At 40.0% G+C, this 26,544-nt stretch overlaps 1 protein-coding gene across 8 annotated transcripts in view; it reads left to right on the forward strand.

Moving 5' to 3' along the window:
* The window catches only part of ralgps2 (Ral GEF with PH domain and SH3 binding motif 2), a 574,026-nt gene that overhangs the window by 147,270 nt on the left and 400,212 nt on the right, over positions 1–26,544 (forward strand). For all 8 annotated transcript variants that reach the window (XR_005945530.1, XR_005945531.1, XM_041208585.1 and 5 more), the window contains 2 exons: positions 10,444–10,551; positions 17,727–17,777. Coding sequence is in view for 6 of the 8 variants with exons in the window: in XM_041208585.1 (XP_041064519.1) it covers positions 10,444–10,551; positions 17,727–17,777 (159 nt within the window). In the remaining 2 variants the exon portion in view is untranslated. The remainder of the gene's footprint in view (positions 1–10,443; positions 10,552–17,726; positions 17,778–26,544) is intronic.

A 26,544-nucleotide genomic window follows, 5' to 3' on the forward strand; every position in this document is an offset into this window, starting at 1 on the left:
GTAAGGGTTTCATTATTTTTCCTTCCACTGATGTTAACCTGACTGAACCATAATTCCCCAGGCATGTTCTGGTCCCTTTCTTAAATATAAGAATTGTATTAGCTGTCCACCACTTGTCTGGTGCTACACCTATTTCTAATAAATAATTAAATATGAGTAGTAATTTCTCTGCTATCTGTTCTCTAAAATCTTTTAAAATGCATGGACGCATCCATCTGGGCCAGGGGACTTTGAGTTTGCTTAATTTATTCAGTACATTCCCTATTTTTCTTTTGAATATACTTACCTCATTACTCCTGTCATCATTTAGTCTCATATCTACATGTTATAACTCCCTGGTAAATGTGGAAGCAAAATAATTATTAATATTTTTGCCATCTCTCTGTCCCATCACAACCTTCCTTTTTTTATTGATGTAAATTGTAAAATGATTGTAAAATATTTTCCTATTTTGTCTTATGTTACTTGATAATTTAATTTCAAATCTCCTTTTCGCCTTCCTAATTGTTTTTTGACTTCTCTCTCAATCTCTTTTATATCCTCTCTTATCATACACTCACTTGCTGTGTATTTATTGTATGCCTCTTTCCTAAGCCTCAGTTGTTCCCTTATGTCTTTATTTATCCATGAACTCCCACTCGTGTTTGGTTTGAACGTTCCTTTTAGCGAAATGTATTTTTTTGCACCCAGTTGAACACCATTTTAAACCTTTCCCATTGTTGTTCAACATTGTTGTTTGTCAGTATAGTTGATCAGTTTATTTTCCCAAGTTTTATGCTCAGCCCTTCAAAATCAGCATTTCTTCAATTTATTAACTTGGTTTTTGCCATAATTATGTTCTTCTCAATGATCATCTTGAAGCATATTATATTATGGCCACTGTTGTTGAGATGTTCCCCTACTTTTACTTCTCCTATCTGCTCTGGTTCATTTCCTATTACTAGATCCAATAGTGAGTCTTCCTTTGTTGGTTTTTTACATATTGGATTAGAAAGGAGTCCTGAACACATTGTCGGAACTCCATTCCCTTATCCCTTTTACCCATTTCTTCTGTACCATTAATATCAGGATAGTAGAAATCTCTCTTGATTGTTATTCTTTTTTTTGACTTAATTTCCTAATTTGTCTGCATATTTCTTCCTCCACCTCCCTTCTACTATTAGGTGGTTTGTGGACTATGCCTATTGATGTGATGGATCCCTTATTATCTTTTATCTCTGTCCATATGGGTTTTTTTTTGTGTTGCTGATAGCCATTGCTATTCCGAATAAATGCAGTTACTGCATTCCCCGTTTCCCCCTCTATCTTTTCTAAATAAGTTATACCCTGTGGTGTTTCATTTTCCTGTAATCATGTCTCCATAATCCCTATTATATCTTGTTCGTCCCAACAGATTGCTTCTAGGTCACCTGACTTACGGACAGAATGTGCATTGTTGTATAGGCATTTGAAATCCTTTTTAATAGGATTTCCTCTCACTTTATGTTTAATTATCTTTTTAGACTCCCATTCTATAACTACTACTTCCTCTGTCATCATGTCCTCCCTTCTTTTATTCTTTCCTATGTTCTCCTGCTCTGTTGTGTTTACATTTAGGCTGCTTATGTTTCTTGTAGACCCTCCCTTCCCTTCTATGTTTAAAGCCTTTGCCACCTTCCTATTTATCCTTTCTGTCAGGACACAGATCCTATCCTGGTTTAGATGCAGCCCATCTAATGGGTACAGCTCTTTCCTGCCCCAGAGTTGGACCCTTTTTCTCACTAAAAGGAACCCCTCTTTCCCACACCAGCCATTTAGCCACGTGTTGATTCTGCTGCTCTGCCAATATGCCAATTATTCTCATCAAAGTTAGTCTATTCTACCTGCTAGGGTTGCCACCCTGGGCTGGACATATCCCGAGAGATGCTAGCGGAAGTGACATCATGGAACCCTAGGGCTGTGGCATAAGTGGTTTCGGGTTTGCGGGGGTAACTCTTCAAAACTGGCAGGTCATCTACCCACTCGATTGAGAAATAAGTTCAGCATCTGAAAGCTACCCACTCAACAGAATGAATTTGCAGCCTGCTAGATTTAAAAAGTAGAGAAAACAAGGGCTATTCACAACACTAAACAGATGTAAACCTTAACTACTAAAACTTTGCAGATGCACATTGTCCTTTCCTGATATTATTTCTGTTCCATGTTATTAATGTTGACATCGCTCATCATCTCATCTAATTTTAATTTGTTTTTTTACATGATCCTGTTTCTTTTACTCTTTTCCTAAAGCCCTTTACATCTACACACAATGAACCTTGCTGAAATCAAGGCTTCATGAAAATGTTAAAAGTGGAAAGTAAATCATGGGTGGCAAAGATTTTATTTTTCACACAGTAAATCTAAAATAGAAACAACTAAAACCTGTTTGTTTTGTAATATGGACAGAACTCGCTAGTACACATGCATTCTTGTAACTGAAATGCAATGAAGAAAGCATGGATTTCTGGTTGGAACCTACTCTGAAGGGACCTCTATGTGTTTCTGTGCACAATTACAGCATATGCAGTGTGCCGCAAATTGAGTTGCAGTATGTGTCCATGTGACACAGCAAGAACAGAGAATGTTGGAAATGCACAGCATTTGTGTTGAGAAAACAGCATTCCAATCTCCCTGAATACTTTGGCCACCGGGAGATTCGTGCTGATTCCAGTAGACTCCCACCCGTTCTGGTAGGGTTGGCAACCGTACTTCTTGTCAAAGTGGACAACCTCACATTTCCATACATTATACTCCATCTGCCACATTTTTGACCACTCACTTAACCTATGCATATTCCTTTGCAGACTCTTTGTGTCCTCCTCACAACTTGTTTTCCTGCCCATCTTTGTGTAATCAAATTTGGCTACAAAACACTTGGTCCCTTCATCCAAGTCATTAATATAGATTGTAAGTAAGTTGAGGCCTGAGAACTGATGCCTGTGGCACTCCGCTCGTTACAGTTTGCCATCCTGTAAGTGACCCATTTATCTGGACTCTCTGTTTCCAGTTAGACAATCCTCTATCACCTTCAACACTATGAACTTCTATCTTGTACAGTATCAAATACGCTACACCCACTGGTACCCCTGCTTGTTACATCCTCAAAGAACTCTAATAAATTTGTCAAACAAAATTTCCCTTTACAAAACCATGGTGATTCTTCCTGATTGTATTCTGATTTTCTAAATGTGCTGCTGCTACCTCCTTAATAATAGATTCTAGCATTTTTCCAATGACTAATGTTAGACTAGTTGTTAGGCTAACAGGCCTATGGTTTTGTGCTTTCTGTCTCCCTCTCTTGAATAGTGGTGTTACATTTGCGGTTTTCCAATCTGGTTGGACCTTTACGGAATCTAGGGAATTTTGGAAGATTATAACCAGGGCATCCACTATCTCTGCAGCCGGTCTCTTTTAAGACCCTCCAATGCAGGCTACCAAGTCCAGGGGACTTGTCAGCCTTTAGTTCCATTATTTTTCCTAGTGCTTTTCTTCTCACGATCGTTGTTTTCAGTCCCTCCCTCCCTTTTTGCTCCCTACTTTTCTACTTCCTTGGGATGCTTTTTGTGTCTTCTATTGTGAAGACAGATTTAAAATGGTCATCCTATGCTGGTTTCTAAAATTTTGCCTATCTTCTTGCCTACAACTAATCTTTGCAGCATTGTACGCCTTTTCTTTCAATTTGACACCATCATTAGCTTCCTTAGTTAGCCACAAATGGACATGTGGTGTCCGTCTTTCTCCATGGAATATACTTTTGTTGAGAGTTATGAAATATGTTCTGTACCGTCCTTCCTTTTAACCTATTTTTCCATTCTACTTTAGCCAACACTGCCTTCATACCTTGTAATTGCCTTTATTTAAGTTGAAGACACTAATTTTAGACTCACCCACAAACTGAATTGTTATGATCACTCCTACCTAGAAGGTCCTTTACTATGAGGTCAATAATTAATCCTGTCTCATTGCACATTACCATATCTAAAATAGCCTGTTCCTGGTTGGTTCCAGAATGTATTGTTCTAAGAATCAGTCATACGCTCTTATGAACTCATCGTCCAGACTACCTATGCTAATTTGATTCACCCAATCTTTATGAAGATTAAAATCCCCCACAATTATCGCAGTACCTTTCTTACAAACCTCCATTATTTATTTATTTATACTCTGTTCTATCATGTGCCTTGTTAGTTTGCCTATAACTACTCCCACCAGTGACTTCTTTGCTTTGCTGTTTTCTATCTCCAATCAAACTGATTCCATATCTTGATGCACTGACCTAAGATCATTTCTCACTACTGTACTGATTCATCCTTTATTAACAGAGCTACGCTATCCTCCTTTCCTCTCTTCCTGCCCTTGTGAAATGTCCGATACCCCTGAATATTCATTTTCCAACCATGGTCACTTTACAACCATGTCTGTATAATGGCTATCCTATCATACTCATTTATTTCTATTTGTGCCATCAATTCATGCATCTTGTTATGAATGCTGCATGTATTCAGATAAAGAGCCTTTAATCTTGTCATTTTAAGATTTATTTCCCTACTCTGACCTTATTTGCTGGTGCACTCTTATGTGTATATGGCCTCTCCCATCCTGTCACACGCTGGTTATCATTACCCATATTGCTACCCTGCATTATTGCTCATCTTTTCTCTCTTAATTTTCCAAATCTCCACTCAGTGAATCCTCCCTCCCACTATTTAGTTTAAAGCCCTCTCCATAGCCTTAGTTACATGATTTGCCAGGACTCTGGTCCCAGTGCGGTTCAAATGAAGGCAATCCTAGCAGTACATTTCCCTCTTTTCCAAGTACTGATGCAAGTGGCCCATGATCATGACCCATTTTTCACAAAACGTTTGAGACATGCATTCAACTCTTTGATCTTATTTTCCCAATGCCCTTTTGCGTGTGGCTCAGGTAGTAATCCTGAGATTATTATCTTTGTGGTTCCGCTTTTTAATTTAGCACCTAACTGCTTATAATTCCTCAGTCGAACCTCTTTCTTAGTTCTACCAATGTCTTTAGCACCTGTGTGAACTGTGATAACTGGGTCCTTCTCCTCCCGCTCCAATTTCCTCTCCATCCCTGAGGAGATGTCCTTAACCCTGGCAGCGGACAGGCACCATAGTCTTTGGAATTCTTGTTCTTGGCTGCAGAGAACAGTGTCTTTCCCCAGAACTGTACTGTCCCATACTACAACTACATTCTTTTTTGCTCCCCCCACTTGAATGGCACACTATGCATGCCCTGCTGTCATCCACACAAGCTGCAAGAACATTAACCCTTTTGGAAAATTGCAAGTGCCGAGGCTCCTCCATTGTCGTCTTGTGTAGTTATCTGATACAAGCCATTCTTGGACTTTCAAGTGATCTTATCAAAAGATTAGAGGGGTACCTGCCTCGAGATCTTTGCTCACCTCTCCCTGTTTCGTTTCGATGTCTCGAGTAGGGACCAGATGATCAAATGCAGTTTTCTTCAAAAGTTCTTAAACCAAGGTCACATAGATTTCCAAAAGAGAGCTATCAATTAACTACCCTCATCTACACTTTAGTGACTTTCACTAGGATATACCAGATTGATATATTCCGTTGTATCACTCCCTAAGTGAGTTATTCCAATCCCCATTTGATGGTGTGACTTTTCTGTTTGTATATTTTATTCTAAATGGAAATCCCATTAATTATGGTTCTATTCCATTTGTGAGCCCTGGAGAAACTTTGCTATCCAATTCAATATTCTCATAATATTGTGCTTTCATATCAGAGCGAGAACTGCTTGCAGCTAATTTCAAGGTGGCTCCCACCTCTCTCCCCATAAGCACTCATTATTAGAAGGTAAAGATTTGGCTTTATCCCATTTGTTAAAAGGCAATGTCTTTAGTTCAAATTGTCACCATGCTGTCAATGGAAAGGGTTTGCTTCTTTGCAAAATGGTGGAGCAAACATTCTGAAATGCAGTTGCATCACATTTTTATAAACCTAATTTAGAAAAAAATCTTTCCCATTTGAAAAATAACCAAATTCCATTTTAAACTTTTCCTCAAATTATACTTTGCCCAAATTTTATCATCATCTTGTTGCTTTTTCTTCAGGGATGCCTTTCCAAATGACTGCAATAAAGTGGAAGAAAAATAAAACTGAAGGAAAAGTTAGCTTTCACATTTAACCTTTGACATTTTTAGATCCGCAGTTTGTCAATTCTGAAACATTTACACCAGCTTCTTAGAGACAACATGACAGTCCTGCAGACATTTAACTGTAGAAAAGGGAACAGACTCTTTCTCATAACTCTTCTTTTTCTCTTTTTCCTCCCTTGAATCAATTTTCAATTTCTGATATTTGCAAACAACGTCCTACTTTAATAATAACTCAACTGTGGCTTGATATACAATGTACTCTCAGTTGGTAAGAGTACTGCTTCATGGGAGCATGTACCACTCTGACGATATTTTTGGGTTTGGTACGTTTCCATAATCATTTTTATGGATTGTTTATGTTATGGAATGTTATGTTACTCCCAATTCCTCTTCCAGAGCTTTAACCTCGCCAGGAGAAAGGGGTCTGTGCGTGGTCATAGTGGTGACCTCTCCCCTGACCATAATGGATGAGGATGGTTCTTCAGCATATCCTCCCATTCCCTTCAGTCCTGGACTTAGCCTGTCCTGTGGCACTGGCTCGTGTGGGTGAGGCAGAGCAGAGGGAGTAGCATTCTCTACTATCTTGTCCCAAAGAGGGCTGGGTCATCTCCTTTGGAGGCAGCAGCCACCTTCGCTGGCTGATTTGTGTCCAAAGCTCTTGGATATACCTGGGACAGAATTGAGAATCGCCTATACCTCTGGATCATTAGAGATGGCCGGTTCACTCTCCATTGCAAAGTCTGATAAAACTTTGGCCATGCCTTTCATGGAGGCAGGATTCATGAATGATGGTGGAGGAGAAGTCGGACTCAACTGACTTTAATTGTTGATGGCCTCCAGTATCAACAGTGCAGACTATAGGTCTCCCATTATATTGTAACAGAGATGGAAAACTGCTTCTCCATAGGGGCCTGCTGAAGTCACTGGCAGTCTGGAGCTCCTTGCCCAGATACATGAGGTACAGCAGCAACTGGCTAAACTCTGTTACTAATTTGCATGACTTCTGTTATTCCTTCCATCCTTTCCAGCTGCTGCTCAACAGTGTTTGGGCTTGCCTGTAAAGGAGGAGGGGAAAAGCAGAGCTTGCTGTTGCTGCCAACCTGCACAGTGCACCTGTTGTGGCAGTCATGGGCATAGTGGCTCAGGCAATTGCAATTAAACAGTCACTGGGGCACCCTTTTCGGAGCATCGAGTTTCTGGATGGATCAGATTTTTGGTTAGGCAATGGACTTTTGACTGCTGCTACGTTAGCCTTGGCGGGAATTGTTACCGTGGATGGTGTTCCCAGGTATTACAAGAATGAGGGAGCAACTTGTCCCAAGGTTTTGTCTTGGTGGCTGGAGACAGCTCAAGAAGAGGCTTTTGGGGGAAACAAAAACAGTCCGCCATGTGCCTGAAACAATCACGAAGCACCTCTGCGAATATGCTCAGGCTTTCGGTAGGGTCCTGCTTGGTGTTAACCAGGACTTGGCGAAAGTCAATGTTCTGTTCCCCTTGGGCTCTTCTTAGATCAACCTGTATTTCCTTGAGTCATTCCAAAATTCCAAATTTCAACATTCCAAAATATCTCAGTCCATTTTGTGTCTTAACTCTGGACAGCATATTGCTAGGAGGACCTGTTTAAGGTCATCCTTCTCTTACTCCAGATGTAAGATCTTAAAAATTTCCCATTTCGGTGTGAGGTAAAGCGGGTATGGGAAATGTGGTGTATAGAAGCCAGGTGTATTCGTAACCCATAAACCTGATTATGGAAAAATGACCCAAACCCAAAGCTATTTGCAGACTGCTATATGCTCCCATGAAGCAATCTTTTTACAAACTGTGAGTATACTGCATATCTATACACCTCGCCGTGGAAAAGTGGCCTGTGTGTGGTTGTGGTGCTAACCTCTTCCCTGACCCATGTGGATGAGGCTGGTTCCTCAGTGTTCCTCCTCGCCCTTCAGTCTTGGCCTTAGCCTGTCCTGTGGGACTGACTTGTGTAATCACACACCATCGGTATTCCCTCATTGCATGGAAGAGGTGAGCAGAGGGGATAGAGTTCTCTACTTTCTTGTCCCAATGAGGGCTGCTCTTGTTTTGGAGACAGCAGCAGCCGCTACCTGCTGCTGTCTGATTTATGCATAAATCTCTCCGATTTAGCAAAGTACGGAGCGTGGTCTGCTTCAGACGAGGCAACAGTTTGTTGCCTAAGTAACTCCTTCAAAGCCCCCCTTGCATCTTCTAACTCGTCACTTAATATTTTCTGCCTGTAACTCAATATTTTGTACCAGTGTTGGTCTTGTTTTCTCCTTGTATGACAAGCTCTGTCGCGTGCTTCTTGTTCTCAGCATAACTGATGGCGCAGCATAGCAATGCTTTCCTGCCAGTCATCACTTTCTCTTTTTGTAATTGTTGTGTCCTCGACCCTACCCTGAGGAACTCCTGCAGTGATGTCCTTTCCAACTATCACAAACCATCTTCTGTTGCACTTGATATGACTCCAACCAGTGGAGATTTTATCCTTCCTATTCCCATTGACTCCAGTTTTGCTAGGGCTCCTTGATGCCATATTTGGTCAAATACTGCCTTGCTGTAGCCACTCTCATCTCAACTCTGGAGTGCAGACTTTTTGTTGATGTTTGGACCAAGGCTTTAATGAGGTTAGGAGCTGAGTGGCCCTTGCATAACCCAAACTGAACATAAAAGTAAGAATGTTACGCTTCAATTATACAAGGCATTGGTGAGACCGCACTTCGAATACTGTATGTAGTTTTGGTCTCCTTATTTAAGGAAGGATGTAAATACATTGGAGGCGGTTCAAAGGAGGTTTACTAGATTGATACCTGGAAGGAGCGGGTTGTCTTCTGAGGAAAGGTTGGGCAGACTGGGCTTGTTTCCACTGGAATTTAGAAGAGTGAGGGGTGATTTGATTGATGTATACAAGATCCTGAACGGTCTTGACAAGGTGGACTTCGAAAAGATGTTTCCTCTTGTGGGTTAGTCCAGAACTAGGGGGCACTGTTTTAAAATTAGGGGTCGCCCTTTTAGAACACCTTTAAGGAGAAACTTTTGCTCTGAGGGTTATGCGACTTTGGAACACTCTGCCTCAGAAGGTGGTGGAGGTAGGGTCATTGAATATTTTTAAGGCAGAGGTAGATAGATTCTTGTTAGGCAAAGCAATCAAAAGTAATCGGGGTTAGATGGGAATGTGGAAATCAAAATATAAGAAGATCAGCCATGATCTTATTGAATGGCGGACCAGGCTTGAGGGGCTGAATGGTCTACTCCTGTTCATATTGCTTATGTTCCTATGTTTTTTCTTCATAAGAGAGGGAGAGCTATTTCTTTAATATTCAATACATCTGTTAAGATTTTATAAGGTTTATAAGACAGTGATACCTGGAGAGTGATGGAGCTGCAACAACACTAAAGAAACTCTACATTATCCAGAGTCCATTTGACTTGTGCATCTGTGATTGCCTCAGTGCCCAGCCACTCCAACACCAGTGCTTTGTGGAGGCATTATGTAGTATCTACAGAATACTCTGCGGCAACTCATCAAGCTCTCTTTGATAACATCACCTGCCGGCCCCATGCCATCCACCATCATGGATGAGCCACAGTCATGAGAATGTTGTTACTCGTAAGTTGCCCTCTTAAGAGCAAGTTATTTAGGTTTGAACATTTACTGCTATTTCTTTATCACTGCTTGGTCACAATCAAGAAATTTCCTACCCATCATTATTCTGGGAGCATCATCACCAGAAGGACTACAGTGGTTTAAGTCGAAGGCCCAGAAGGAATTGGCAACAAAAATGCAGCTTTGCCAGCATCGCTCTCATCCTGAGAACAAGTACATTTTGAAAAAAAAACACCTTTAGAAAGCCATTGCTCAGACACTCCATTTCAAGATCAGCAAGGGTTTAATGCTTGCAGGGAGGAGGGGAAGGATTGCCAAAAAAAACCCACTTCTTCTTGCTGATTCTGTAACCTCCACCTTCTATAAATTCCCATTTTCCAAGGCTCTGGCACCCAAATCCTGTTCTGCACCAAGTCATGCTGTCCAGAATCCAACCAACATCTTCGTTAACCTTAACGGGTCCTTGCCCCAAATGCTTTGTAATTAAAATCCTCACCTGAAATATTTATCCCTTTTCCAACCTTCATGTTTCACTTCTGTTTCCTCTGGTTTTCTGTTTTTGCTTCCTTATACATTTCTCCATCTTCCATATACATTCCTGACTATGTTACCTGAAGAAGTTCTGATTTCCTCAGCTTATGAATGTATCTTATTCCTGCAGAGAAGTAGCAGCTCTGAGTCTCTGAGTGAGAAAGCTTCTAATGATCCCAAGAAAAGTTTTGATGCAGTGGTGTTTGATGTCCTGAAGGTGACGCCAGAAGAGTTTGCTGTGAGTATAGACGGTGATTAAATTCTGTTTGCAGTAGACCTATGAATTGTGCATAAAATTGCGAATTTAACAAGAGAAGTGTAATTAGTGTAATGTTTTTGATAATTACCAGTGTTATTTTAGAGTTGTTGCATACATTGGGGCACTTTTACCTAATGGAAGGAAAATACAAGGGTTGTGTGTGGGGTAGAACAGTGCTTTTTACTGATAGTACTCTCAAAGTATATCTTCTTTTAAAAAGTAAATTCTTAAGGTTACCCCAGCCTGCCATTTTGGATCTCCTTCTCCAATGATATTGGCGGGGTAGGGGTTGCATGCTTATTTTATGCTAACTTCGACAACTTTGTTCATTTAAGTTATGAGGCAATTTGGGACTACCCTGGGGGCTGATCTAGAGACACTTGAATTCTTGGGGGTGGCAGTGGTGGTCAGGAAGGTGGGGCGGAGGGAGTGGTAAAAAGCAATTGAACTGCAGAATTTTCTGCCATTATGTGTATTTTCTGGGGCACCAGTTTCGAAGCACGTCTTGTAATATGCCTTCCCTTTAAAATGGAGATGCTCTGGAATCCAAATAATTATTTCCTGCCAGTGTCATAATTGGAATTGCCTGGGAGAAAGGACATCTTAAATGGCAGGATTTTATTAACATAATAAAATGGGAATGCTTTGCAGTCTCAAGGCATATTTTTTTGACTAAGTGCATGCATGCACACCTCTATTGTATGCACGAGAGAGATTGAATCTCTGGTAATTTGAGCAACAGATATTATATTCTTAGTCCCTTTCTTGCCCCTTCAACAGAAAATACAGTAAATCCTTGTTTTGTTATGAACATTCATAAATCTTTTACATAAAATTACAGCAGCTGATTAGGAAAATAATGAAATGTAATCAATACAAAACTTTTCTATAACTTGCTGTTTATTTATATTGAAGCATGTTGAACAACATGAGGTGGCACCTTCAATTTTGCATTTTTTTAAACAGAAAAGGAATTTCATAATGAATTGACTTTTCTCCATTAACAAATGGTATTTTTGAGCTTTGTAATACTGTCAGTCAAGGTCCTCAATGCTCTTTGTTGCAGCTGAAATTCCTCTTCAAATCAGAAAAGAGGCACAGCAGCATTTATATTACAGTTCCCAGAGACTTCATAATTTCCTCATCTGACCCAAATACTGTTCATCTTTGTATAAATTTTAGAATCTCTGAAAATCTGAATTCTGCAGACTCTTTTTAGAAAAGGTTGAACTCCTGTTAAGATGGATGCTCTTTTGGAGGCAAAGCTTTTTGTAATTTAATCAAACACAATCTGGCTTCATTTGAAATTGCGTGCTTTTGCACTCTTTGTTTCCATCAGTTTATTTAAGCATTGAAGCAGGGTCATCAGCATATTTTTTTGTCTAATCTCTGATTCTCAACTGCAAACTCAGAGATTGCAACAGTTTCATGTACTGAAGCTTCTGATTTTTTATATGTGGTGTACAGTTATAAAATTCAGTCATCTTCCCAAAATTTAGATCCTCTGTTACCTTGCCCAGTGATGATCCTGTATTTGTGAGCTGTGAAAAGTGAATGATGACAGGACGTTTAACCACAGATGAGACCACAGCTGAATCTATTCTGTTCTGACCTGGTGTCTACTCTCATGCACAGTTGAAGCAGGATTTTTTGGATGGCAACTGATAGTGGGAACCCTGGCTAATAGTTTCATCATTAGCCCAGCAACATTGAGTCACAGTGGGGACTCCAACTGCTCCCCAAATTGATACCTCATAACTTAGCACCTCACTTGTGTTTTTGTATCTGATTTTTAAAAAAAAGTTTAAGTGTTCTATTTGGTCAATCTTGAAATTGCATGGGTTGGATTTTATAGGCCACCCGTGGGCGGGAAAGCCAGTTGGTGGGCCTGTATAGTCGGGTGCCGTGCGATTGGCCCACCTGCTCCAGCACAATTTTTCAAGCAGCAGGGGAGACATTGGATGGGCTGCCAACCTATGGCCCATTTGAGGCCCTTAAATGGATAATTAGGGCCTTATGCCACCATCCCTACGATTTAATGGGCGGTGGGAGAGATCCATGCCTAATACAGAGAATGGCAGGTTTGTCCTTGCAGCTGCTGACTAGTGAAGGGGGTATGCCTCCTTTCTAAGTCCCCAGTGCCAATTGGATGGCCCACCCCACCCACCTTTCTGGGGCCTGCCAGCAGGGCCTGTCGAGGTCCCTGGCTTATCTGGGTATCATAGCATCTCCTGGGCCTCAGTAGTAAAGGCAGTGGCCACTGCTCCTGGAGATGCTGCTGGCACTGCAGAGCTGCTGCCCTCTGATTTGCTGACAGCTTCATGAGGCAGGACTTTCTCCTGAAGAGCGGCAGAGGTCTCGCCTCTTAATAATTAAAAATCTGCCCACCAAAAAACTAAAGTGGGATACACCCCTGTCATTTGCACTAGGGTGCTGGAAGCCTGTTCTCAGTGCATAATCCATCCCAATGTCTCTGTCGACATGGTATATAATCAAAATAAGCCTAATAGATTGCAATTCCTTGAAGAAACTACACACAATTGGAGGAATACTTTCAGACAAAAGGCATCAATGTAAGGTTCAGTTGGTTAATATTTTGCTGCACTTATGAACTTGCTGCCAGTATAGAGCATTAAATGTTCAGTTTGGTATCCTGATGGCATTTCTCTTAAACTTCAATTTTTAAAAAATTGTCCCAGTGGAAAACATTTTACATTGCAAGTTGAAATGCAGCACATTACCTTGTCACACATAAAGCAATCTGATGCAATTTTTTAGTTCTGCCATTTATGTATATTACTCTGGTTGTGAAAGGAATCATACTCAGCCGATGCCTTCTCGGTTTCAAATAACATTGCCTAATTACCTTCCCCACTCCCACACTCTGCATATGTTATTAAAATATTCCATTTTGGCTGTTGCTGCAGCAGCTGTTTTCTTCAGAGACAATACTTATTAAATCACAAAAATATTTTCCACTTCAGTCACCTCTTGCATTCACTTTTTCTTTCAAACTTTCCTTACAATGCACATACCTATGAATATAGTTTTTAATTTGTACATCAAGCGTGCTGAGGTTTTGAATTGAATATCTGAAAATAATTGTTTGAAATTTATTTCAGTCGAATTGTACACCAATTATTATGTTTGGAAACTTTTTTTCGAATAACTCATGTTTTCTAAAGCTCATACTGTTGGGAACAAAAATCATATTGTACTTTGGAGTAATTAATAAATTTTGATACTAAAAATCCATTCCTTAAGTAGTATCTTCAGAAAAGATGTGTAATTATACTGAATATGTGAACTTATATCATCTAACATTTTCACATTTTTTAAAAGTTGGTTAAAATGTTACTTGTTTATCACTTGAATTTAGTTGTACAACATTGATTTATGAAAGGGAAAAATCATGTTTAATAAACCTGTTGGAATTTTTTGAGGATTTAACTAGCAGAATAGATAAGGGAGAATTGGTGGGTGTGGTATATTTAGATTTTCAGAAAGCTTTTGATCAGGTCTCAGATAAGAGGTTAGTAAACAAAATTAGTGCACATGGGATTGGGGGGAATATACAGGCATGGATTGAGAACTGGTTAATGGACAGAAAACAGAGTAGGAATAAATTGGTCATTTTCAGGTTGGGAGGCTATGAATTGGGGTCCTGTAAGGATCAGTGCTTGGGCCTCAGCTATTCACAATCTATATCAATGATTTGGGTATGGGGATTAAATGTAATATTTCCAAGTTTGCAGATGAGACAAAGCTAGGTGCAAGTGTGAGTTGTGAGGAAGTTGCAAAGATGCTTCAAGGGGATTTCGCTTCTAAGCGAATGGGCAAAAATTTGGCAGATGGAATACAATGTGGAGAAATGAAAGGTTATCCACTTTGGTAGGGAAATACTCTGTATTTCTGAAATGGTGACAGGCTGGGAAGTGTTGAACTTCTCAGTAAAGAAATTCTAGCTCATCTTAGTCCCAAGTGGTTTACCTCTTATTTTGAGTCTGTGTCCCCTGGTTCTGGACCCCCCAGCCAAGCAAGCATGCTTCCTGCATCTACCCTGTTGAGCCCTTTAAGAATTTTGTGTGTTTGAATAAGATCACCCCTCAGTCTTCTGAATTCCAGAGAATAAAGGCCCAGTCTATTAAATCTTTCCTCGTCGAACAGTCCCTTCATCCCAGGAATTAATTTAGTGAACCTTCATTGCACTCCTCCCATGGCAAATATATCTTTCCTTAGATCAAGAGACTAAAACTGCACACAATACTCCAGCCGAAGTAAGTTCCTTCAGATTACTTCCTAGTTTCTGGCAATAAGTAACATAATAACTTAAGACATCAACATGCTTACTTTGGTGTTCACATTCATGTTTACGGTTGATGCTTGATCACTCCAATTTCCACCAGCACCTCTCTCCCATTTCCTTCTACTCTATCTTCATTCCATTCTGACTTGTCACAACAATTTAACTTCCAAATTTGTGCCAAGTATGGTTAATGTTACTTTTCTGCCACTACTCTGCAGCTGGTGAGCCAGACCTTTTTTCAAACTGAACTTCAGTCAGATAGAAACCATTCTGGCTCCTAATTGAAATCTGATTCCTTTGGAAGCCCCCAGCATCATAGATGCCAGTCTTCAGCCAATCCGATTCACTCCACATGATATCAAGAAACGGCTGAAGGCACTGAATAGTGCAAAGGCTATGGACCCTGGCAGTATTCCGGCAATAGTACTAAAGACTTGTGCTCCAGAACTTGCTATGCCTTTGGTCAGGTTGTTTCAGTACAGCTACAACATTGGCATCTACCCAACAATATGGACAATTGCCCAGGTATGTCCTGCACACAAAAAGCAGGATAAATCCAACTCAGCCAATTATCGCCTCATCAGTCTACTCTCGATCATCAGTAAAGTAATGGGAGGGGTCATCAACAGTGCTATCAAGCGGTACTTGCTTAACAATAACCTGCTTATTGACGCCCAGTTTGGGTACAGCCAGGTTCACTCTGACCTCATTACAGCCTTGGTTCAAACATGGACAAAACAGCTGAACTCCCGAGGTGAGGTTAGAATGACTGCCCATGACATCAAGACTGCATTTGACTGAGTGTGGCATCAAGGAGCCTTAGCAAAACTGGGACCAATGGGAATCGGGGGAAAACTCTGGTTGGAGTCATACCTAGCACAAAGGAAGATGGTTGTGGTTGTTGGAGGTCAGTTATCTCAGCTCCACGACATCACTGCAGGAGTTCCTCAGGGTAGTGCCCTCGGCCCAACCATCTTCAATTGCTTCATCAATGACCTTCCTTCCATCATAAAGTCAGAAGTGGGCATGTTCTCTAATGATTGCACAATGTTCAGCACCATTTGTGACACCTTAGATACTGAAGCAGTCCATGTCCAAATGCAGCAAGACCTGGACAATATCCAGGCTTGGCTGACAAGCGGCAAGTAACATTTGCGCCACACAAGTGCCAGGCAGTGACCATTTCCAACAAGAGAGATTCTAACTATCACCCCCTTGACGGTTCAGTGGCATTACCATCTCCCACTATCAACATCCTGGGGCTACCATTGGCCAGACTCTGAACTGGACTATCCATATAAATACTGTGGCTACAAGAGCAGGTTAGAGGCTAGGAATCCTGTGACAAGTAACTCCCCTCCTGACTCCCCAAAGCCTGTCCACCATTTACAAGGCACACGCCAGGAGTGTGATGGAATACTCCCCACTTGCCTGGATGAGTGCAGCTCCCACAACACTCAAGAAGCTTGACAAGGTCCAGGATAAAGTAGCTTGCTTGATTGGCACCACATCCACAAACATTCATTCCCTCTACCGTCGACACACAATAGCAGCAGTGTGTACCATCTATGAGATGCACCGCAGGAATTCACCAAGGCTCCTTAGACAGCGCCTTCCAAACTCACAACCGCTACCATCTAGAAGGACAAGGGCAACAGATAGATGGGAACACCACCACCTGGTAGTTCCCCTCCAAGTCACTCACCATTCTGACTTGGAAATATATCACCGTTGTTCCTCCACTGTTGCTGGGTAAAAATCCTGGCACTCCCTTCCTAACAGCACTGTGGGTGTGCCTGCACTACATGAACTGCAGCGGTTCAAGAAGGCAGCTCATCTTATCAAGGGCAACTAGGATGGGCAATAAATGATGGCCCAGCCAGCAAAGCCCACATCCTGTGAATTAATAGAAAAAAAGGTAATTGATTCCATTGCTCTTGAACTTGGGTGTCCTTGTTCATGAGTCACTGAAAGCTAACATGTAGGTAGAACAAGCAATTAAGAAGGCAAATGCTATGTTGGCCTTTATTACAAGAGGATTTGACTATAGGAGTAAAGATGTCTTACTGCAATTATATCAGGCCTTGGTGAGACTGCACCTGGTTTATTGACTGCAGTTTTGCCCTCCTTACTTAAGGAACGATATATTAGCTATGGAGGGACTGCAGCGAAGGTTCACTAAATTAATTCTTGGGATGGAGGGTTTTTCGAAAGAGGAAAGATGAAATAGACTGGGCCTTTAATCTCTGGAGTTTAGAAGAAGGAAAGGTGATCTCATTGAAACATACCAAATCCTTACGGGGCTCGTCAGGGTAGATGCAGGAAAGATGTTTCTCCTGACTGGGGGTCTAGAACCAGGGGACAAAGTCTTAGAATAAGTGGTAAGCTATTTAGAACTGAGATGAGGAAGAATGTCTTTACTTAGGGGGTGGTGAATCTTTGGAATTCTCCGCCCGAGAGGGCTATGGAGGCTCAATCATTGAGTATGTTCAAGACTTGAGATTTACATATTTCTACATATTAAAAACATCAAGGGATATGGGAATAGCGCAGGAAAATGGTGTTGAAGTAAAAGATCAGCCATGATCTCATTGAGAGGTGGAGTGGGTTCGAAAGGCTGAATGAACTTACTCCTCCCGTTTTATATATTCTTATGTTCTTAACAATTTCACTAATTCTAATAACATATGTGTACTGACTGTTATTAGTCCATTTTGTAAGTTTTCATATTTACGCCAAATACCACGTAATCGAAAAACTTATTTTCAGTTTTACAATGTTCAAAAAAAACTTAAGTTTAGTGAATTACACAGTTAAATTGCAATAACTGATGTTTGTTTTATTTCAGAGTCAGATAACACTAATGGATGCACCAGTTTTTAAAGCTATTCAGCCTGAAGTAAGTTCCTTCAGATTGCTTCCTAGTTCCTGGCAATGAGCAATGTAATAATTTATGACATCAACATACTGAAGATTTGGTATTCACAGCTGTGTTTACGGTTGATGCTTAATCACTGCAACTTCCTCCAACATCTCTTTTCCATTTCCTTCTACACTTATTTTAATTTCACTCTGACTTGTCCCAACAGTTTAACTTCCAAATATGTGCCAATTATGGTGAATGTTATCTTTCTGCCACTACCCTGCAGCTGGGGGCTTGGCCTAAATAGCCAAGTGGTTATGGTACTGGGTTTGTAACCCCAAGATCAAGAGTTCAAATCTCACAATGGCAAACTATGAAACAATGTAACTTCATCTGAAACAGATGGAAACAGGTTTACTCAAAAGAGTATCAAGAGTTCAAATCTCACAATGGCAAACTATGAAACAATGTAACTTCATCTGAAACAGATGGAAACGGGTTTGTACTCGAAAGAGTTACCCTGCAGCTGGTGAGCCAGAGCTTTTTTCAAACTGAATGTTGGTCAGGTGGAAGCCATTCTGGCTCCTGCCTGAAATCTGATGCCTCAGCTAATTGATTCCATTGCTCTTTGCTAGCTCCTCAAACAGCTAAACCTGATAGTGTGCAATGTTAGCCTCTCAACCCTGAACAGAGCTTCAAGTTCTGAACTTAAGACCATAAGAAGTAGGCCATTTGACCCATCGAGTCTGCTCCGCCATTCAATGAGATCATGGCTGATTTGATAATCCTCAACTCCACTTTCCTGCTTTTTCCCCATAACCTTTGAATCCCTTACTGATTAAAAATCTGAGTATCTCAGCCTTGAATATAATTAACGACCCAGCTCCTATAGACCTCTGCTGTAAAGAATTCCACAGATTAACTACTCTCCGAGAGAAGAAATTCCTCCTCATCTCTCTCTTTTAAATGGGTGATCCCTTACTCTGAGATTATGCCCTCTGGTCCTAGACTCTCCCACAAGGGAAAACAACCTCTCAGATCCACCCTGACAAGCCCCCTAAGAATCTTATATGTTTCAATAAGGTTGCCTCTCATTCTTCTATACTCCAATGAGTACAGGCCCAATCTACACAACCTCTCTTCATAAGAAAATCCCTCCACACCAGGGATCAACCTAGTGAACCTTCTCTGGACTGCCTCCAATGCCAGTACACCTTTCCTTTGATAAGGGGACCAAAACTGTTCACTGTATTCTAAGTGTGGTCTAACTAGTGCCTTGTATAGTTTTGGCAAGACTTCCCTATTTTTATACTTCATTCCCTTTGAAATAAAGGCCAACATTACATTTGCCTTTCCTAGTACCTGTTGAACTTGTATGCTAGCTTTTTGGGATTCATGCACAAGGACCCCCAAATCCCTCTGCAGCTTTCTGCAGTCCTTCTTCATTTAAATAATATTCAGCTCTTCTATTCTTCCTGCCAAAGTGCATAAGCTCACATTTTCCAACATTATCTTCCATCTGCCAAGTTTATGCCCACTCACTTAACCTGTCTATATCCCTTTGTAGACTCTTTGTGTCATCCTCACCACTTGCCTTCTCATCTATTTTTGTGTCATCTGCAAACTTGGTGATAGTACATTCATTTCCCTCATCTAAGTCATTAATATATATTGTAAATAATTGTGGCCCCAGCAGTCATCCCTGTGGCACTCCACCAGTTACAAGTTGCCATCCTGAAAATTGCCTCCGTTTCCCAACTCTCTGTCTTCTATTAGTTAGCCAATCTTCTCTCGATGATTATATATTACCCCCAACACCATATGAGCTCTTATCTTATGAAGTAGCCTTATGTGCGGTACCTTATCGAACGCCTTTTGGAAACCCAAATATATTAAGTTCCCCTTTGTCTATCTTGCTTGTTACGTCCTTAAAGAATTCTAATAAATTTGTCAGGCATGATTTCCCCTTTATGAAGCCATGCTGACTCTGCTTGATTAAATTATGCATTTCTAAATGTTCTGCTATTACATCCTTTATAGTAGACTGTAACATTTTCCCAGTGACAGATGTTAAGCTAACTGGCCTATAGTTTTTTTTTTGTCCCCCTTTTGGGATTCTTGGAAGATTACTACCAGTGTATCCACTATCTCTGCAGCTACTTCTTTTAATATCCTAGGATGCAACCCATTGGCCCCAGGGGACTTATTGGCCTTTAGCCCCATTCGTTTCCCTAATACTTTTTCTCTAGTGATAGTTATTGTTTTTATTTCCTCCCCACCCCCCCTTTTTCCCCTTAATTATTTAGTATTTTTGGAATGCTATTAGTGTCTTCTATCGTGAAGACTGAAGTAAAGTGTTTATTCAACTCCTGCCGTTTCCTGGTTCTCCATTATTATTTCCCGAGCTACATTCTCTAAGGGGTCTATGTTCACTTTAGCCTCTCTCTTCCTTTTTATATATTTAAAGAAGCTCTTACTGCCTGTTTTTATATTACTTGCTAGTTTACCCTCAACGTTTATTTTCTCCCTCATTATTTTTTTGTTCATCTTCATTTGGTTTTTAAAACTTTCCCAATCCTCTGGCTTACCACTTATCTTTGGTAACTTGGTTACTAGGAATACCTACACCTATCTGCTTAATGTTACTTATTTACATCACTGTTTCATTCTAACTGCTACAACAACTTTATTCATTTTATATAGGAGCTTAGAAAAATTCATGGATGATAAAAGACCAAGGCCCATTGAGTTTGCCTTCCTAGGAGTCACATGATACCATAATAATGGAATTGTTTACTACCATGATAATCTCTATCAAATAGTTCTGCAATTGACCCATATATGAGGCAAAGCAAGCACAATGATGGAAAACTTTGGAAATCATACTTCTAAAGTCACCTGGTCTCTCAAATGTGCTATATTTTGGATAATTATCTCAAGTTTTCAGATTATGCCTCTGTGAAATAAGTGTTTTCTCTATAAAAAAGCAAGTTGCTCTTCATCACATCAAGGCTTGATTTCTTCATGGCCTCCTTAGAGGATTCACAAGCTAATCCTACATTAATGTTGTCTTGCAAAGTCTGTTATATCAAATGCCAGCATCCACATACCTATTACTGTTGCTGGCACTGTTGAGTTAGATACATTTATTCTCATTTTCATAGCTACGCTGCATGCTTTCTCTGCAATCTTTCTAGCCTAATATCCTAGATCCTTCTGCTCTTATAACTTTAGTGTTCTACTATGCCGACTGCTCTCATCAATTCATTCTACTGTCAGTGGCAGATCTTTCAGTCACTATGCAGTCCTCAAAAATTCTTCAACCTCTCCTAAAAGCTTTCTCAAAATCTATTATTTTTAGCAGGTAAATTCTCCAACTTTTCTAGCTCTTGTGAACTGTGATGTGTCAGCATGTTATCTAGCCAGAGGTCATCGTAGCAAAAGCTTAATCTGTGCTATGTAGCATTCAAATAAGGTACACTTGTATCTGGGGTCATTGCATAACAATTAAAAGTGCGTGCATTGATTGATTTGCGTTTGTTTTTAATTGTCCTCCTTAATCCAGGGATGCTGATACTGGTAACTGGACCAAGTCGCTCTTCTAGCACAGTCAATGCTGCATATCAATTGGATTAAAAATCATTTTATTTGCAGTTGGATATTTATGTTACTGCTTATCTAAGATTCACATTTAAATATACTGCAGAGCATTAACATTTATTTTTAATTTGGTAGAGAAATAGGCAACTTAAACATTTTTAAAAGAAATTAATATATTTTAAGAATTAGGTTGGCCAGTAACTTTCAGCCTGTGATTTCCCACTGGCTATCTTTTCAGCTTTTCAAGACTGAAGAGAACTAAATTTTTGGTCTGTGGATTGTTGGCACAGAAGATTATTAAGAAATGCTTCAACTATATAAGAAGCAGGTCATGTGTTAAAGAACATTTGAAGGATGGGCTGTGTAGAAAGAAGAACCAGGAAGTGATGCACTTGTTTAATTCTTTCTCAAATTAGAACTTAGGGTATTGCTGATCCAGTTATTTTAGTTGACGAATTTATAATACATTATTGAAGTACATCAAAACAGGCCATTCGGCCCAGCTGGCCCATGCTGGCATTTATACTCTGCACAAGTCTTCTCTGACCCTTCATTCAACCCTATCATCTTATTTGCTGTCCCTTTCTCCATCATGTGCTCATCTCGTTTCCCATTATCTACATCAATGCTATTTGCCTCAACTTTCATGTGTGGGAGCATGCTGCACACTCTTATCACTCTTGGATCCTGAATTTTGTTTTGAATTTGAATGTTTATGAGAATTTATGCCAAGCAGAAAAATACAGCAGTTGCTGGATGTCTGAAAGAAAAACAAAGTGCTAGAAATACGCAGCAGGTCTGACAGCATTTGTGGGCAGAGAAACAGATGTTGAAGTTTTGAGTCAAATATGACTCTTCATTCTAAAATCTTAACATGGGGGTATTAGCTGGATCTGTATCACAAATTATTTTTTTGAGCACTTCCCATTGATCTTCTGTCATTTTACCCATTAACAGTTTCTGTCTCATTCCATTGAAGTCGGCCGTACCTAAATTTGGAATCTTAGTAGCTGTTCCATGGTTCTCCCTTTCAAACACTGTGAACTCAATCTATTATGAAAGCTATTAGATAAATATTCATACACTGTCTGGCTCAGTACCAAGTCAAAAGTCAAATACCACTTGTTGGTTCTAGGACCTATTGCTTCAGGAAACTATTCTGGACACACCTACCCCATATACCATTTTGACATGTGCTCGTGTACCTATCCCAATTTAAAAGCTAAAATCTCCTTTGCTACCTGGTTGTCTAATCTCTGCATTTACGCAATCTACCACTTAACAACTGCTACACACTCCCACTACAGCCTTGAATCCTTTTTGTATTTCTTAATTCTCCCCACAAAGTCTCCACTGGTTGTTTATCTCTCGTTATCGTTGAAGTGATTTCATCTTAATCACTAAGACCCCGTCTCCCATTTTCCCTATCTTGGTTGGTGATCTTATACCTTAATGTACTTAGTCCCATCTGTCTTGCAGCAATGTTTCAGCAATAACTGGTATGTCATTCCCTTCAAGTTGAATTTGGGCCTGCAACGCATTCAGTTGCATCTTTATACTCCATATGTTTTTGGGGCCACACCCTAACCTTTAATGTTTTACTCTCGTGTTTTTTATGTCTTGCTCCAAATTTAGTTACTTGGCATCTTTTAGCTTTCCCTTTATCTCTGGTCCCTAAAGCACAATTGCCAAATGTTACTCTCTCTTTCCTTTTGTTTGTTCTCAAACTATTATCTATACTACCTTTTCCACCCGAGTCATCATCCATACTTTAAATCGTTCAGCCATCTCTATTTATTCTTTCCACTTGGACCCTGGCCCTCGCCGGTTCAGGTGGAGGCTGTACCAATCCTGGTGCCAGTATTCCATGAAATAGAACCCCACTTTATCACACCACTTCTTCAGTCATGTATTCACCTCCCTAATCTGTTTATCCCTATGCCAATTTGCACATTTTTTTTGTGTATGTATATGCACATTCTTTCCCCTTTCCCTTGTTCTGTTTCTTCTTGAATGCTGTTCATCTACAATATCTTTTCATTCCTCAGAAAAGTTTTATACCGAAACATCACCTGTCTCTTTTTTTTCAATGGATGTTGCCTGACCTGCTGATTTCTCCAGTGTTTTCTGTTCTTGTTTCCCATTTCAATCATGTGCCATTTTGTTACTTATTTGTTACTTATCTCACTGCCATACTTTCTTCCCACATAACTGTATCTTCCACTGCTTTAAATATATTTCCACATTTTTCTTAAAAAATGCCATAGGGCTTACCTTAACTCTTTTCTGTAATAAAGCATTTCATGCTCCACAACTTTCTGCATGAGAAATTTCTGTCGGCCTTTATTTTTCTTCTCTTAGTAACTCTTAAATTAATGGCTCTTATTACAGATTTCCTAACTGTAGGAATGATTTTCTCTCATTCACCCTGTCAAACCCTTTTTATTCAAAGGATACATAAATCTCTTCTTACCCTTTGAACTTCAGTGGAATTTGTCTCAGGATTGTATTTCTTTGTAGTGATTTAATCCTAGATACTCTGTAAGGTTTTGTGCAATTTCCAGAATGGGTAAAATGTGTAACCTGGCTTAATATTGCTTAACGCCTTACTTGCTGCTTTCACCAGGTAACTGTAGGTCCAATGTAATAAGCAGAAGGCAAATCGCATGTCAATACCTTTTTGACTTGTTCCTTGCTTTCCTCCACAACCTTGTTTACCCAGCTTATTGTGGACAGTCTTTGTCTCAGTCCATTGAAGTTGACTGTATGGATATTAGGCAAAGGGTATTTTCTTGTGTGATCGCCTATCCACTCAGTGGTTAACTCATATTCTGAAAGATGAGAGGAAGCAATTTCTGTGGAGAGTTACAGACAGAATTTAACAGTGAGCAGACAGCATGGATTGCATTCCATATTGAGAATACAATTTCTGTCTTGAGGAAGATTAATATTTTCTACTTGGTGCTGAGTTACTGGCGTTCAGATCAAACCATTCAAGACTGGAGTGTGAGCGTGTTTGTGGTTGGATTTGAAGTTGGTGAAACCATTGTAATTATGCAGCCTCACGAGTTAATGGCTTGAATTTGAAATGGCATGAAATTATTTAGAAATTACAAATAGCAACTGGCCATTTGGCCCAAATGAACATACCACAGTTGACATTTACTAAGCCATCTATTTCTTCCCACTCTACTCAATTTTAAATATCTCCATCAAATCCCCATAATCTACTTTAACTAAAACAGCCCAAAGTTTTCAAATCTCTATATGTATTTTGAAAAAAGTTCAGATTGGTCGCCTGACATTTGCAAGTTGTCAAAGGCACAGTTAAACTTGAGATATCAATCCCCGGATTTTTTGAATTAATTAACATCATGGAATCTAGTTATGCTCACATCAGTTAGTGTTGCATGATCACCATTATATCTCCCATCAGACTATTTTGTGAAGACACAGTAAAGTCCCGGCATTCGTGGGGTTTACGTTCCTGCAAGATCTTGCAAACGGGGAACACGTTTTTTATTGGGAGTCAATTAGATAGATTCCAGTCATGAGAACGCAGTACTGGACTCTCCAGCAAAACTCTGGTGCAGCACCTGTAAAGAACAGATGGGGGAGCCTCTGAGCAATACATTGATAAGATTTAAAATTGAATAGAGCTGTATTGCAGCTCTGGACCCTGAAATTCTGACATTACTGGGTTAATTCCTTTGTTTGGGCTGCACTTCAGCCAAAACTATTTCATTCTCTGCTCTGTAATGGCTGCCATCTCCCTGGGAAAAGAAGAGAGAAGGAACCGCAGGGAAGTAAACATTGCTCATGTGATGGGCAATGCTGTATACAAAGGACAAAGCACGGACAAGTAAAAATGGGAACAAGGAAGTCGCAAACAGCGGGACTTTACTATAAACAATTTTCTATTAGAACCCAAATTTGTGCTCTTTGTTTCCTTTTTCCCATTTACTTGTTCCAAACTCTTGCTGGAGTATGGTGCAGGAGATGGTCAGAAGCCTCCCGTAGCTTCCAACTGGTCATTCTTTGTGTGTGTGTGTCTGGACATTAACCATCAGACTCTTAAACTTTTGAGCATGATGCACCTGAATTTAATCCTAGACTTGGGTGACATCTACACAAGTACAATTTTCAGCTATGGTCACTGAATGGGTATCAGCAACAAGAAGCTTGGCTAGTAGTGCCCCTTCTTTTCCTCCTGACCCAGCTGTGATTGAGTCCAATTGTCATGCTTAAAATGCTTTCCTAGCTGAGAAGAGCTACATCAGCATGGTTAAGGAATTGAACTGCATTTGGCATATTGCTCCCTTCATAGGCTGGGACATTGTGAAATTTCTTCTCCATTTTGTTATTGTGGAATGTGAAATTTAAGTTGAGACTTCTTTATATTTTCACATGAATTTATAAATACGTCCCTTATCAAATCACTAAAGGCAGATTTGTTAACAATAGGATATTTGTTAACTGGAATATACTAGTAATATAAACAAATGACCATCTGAACAACTTTGGAGCAGAGTAAGCCAGATTGAGTTGTGCAGCTGTGTTCTGAATAACTTCCGCATATGCCATTGGATCTATCTATATTTTCTGTCTATACTTAGAATGATTTCTTCAATCAATTTCAAGTTTGAGGTTATTGGTCTGCAGTGCTTAATTGTTGACAAAGAATCACAGAAATGTTATGACTCAAAAGGAGGCTATTTGGCCCATCTTGTCTGCACTAGCTCTCTGATTGAATAACTCACCTAGTTCCATTCTCCCACCTTCTCCCCATAACCTTGCATGTTCCTTCTTTTCAAATAATAGTCTTAATTCCCTTTTGAATGCTTCAATTGAACCTGCCTCCATACTCTCAGGCAGAGCGTTCCAGACCCTAACCATTTTCTGCATGAAAAAGTTTTTCTTCATATCCCTATTACTTATTTTGCTAATTAGATGAAATCTGTGCTTTCTCATTCTTGATCCTTCCACGAGTGGGTCCAGTTTCTCCCTATCTACTCTGTCCAGACTTCTCATGAATTTGAATACAGTAAAGTCTCACCATTTGCGGGGGTTATGTTCCCCAGAAATCTTGCAAACGGGGAACATGCTTTTGAATAGGACTCAATTAGATAAGTTCCATCTATGCGAGGATAGCATTGGTTTGGGCAGTATTGTGGTGTAGTACCTATATACAACAGACAGGAAA

Source organism: Carcharodon carcharias, chromosome 16 (genome assembly GCF_017639515.1).
Source record: "Carcharodon carcharias isolate sCarCar2 chromosome 16, sCarCar2.pri, whole genome shotgun sequence".
Taxonomy (NCBI): Eukaryota; Metazoa; Chordata; class Chondrichthyes; order Lamniformes; family Lamnidae; genus Carcharodon; species Carcharodon carcharias.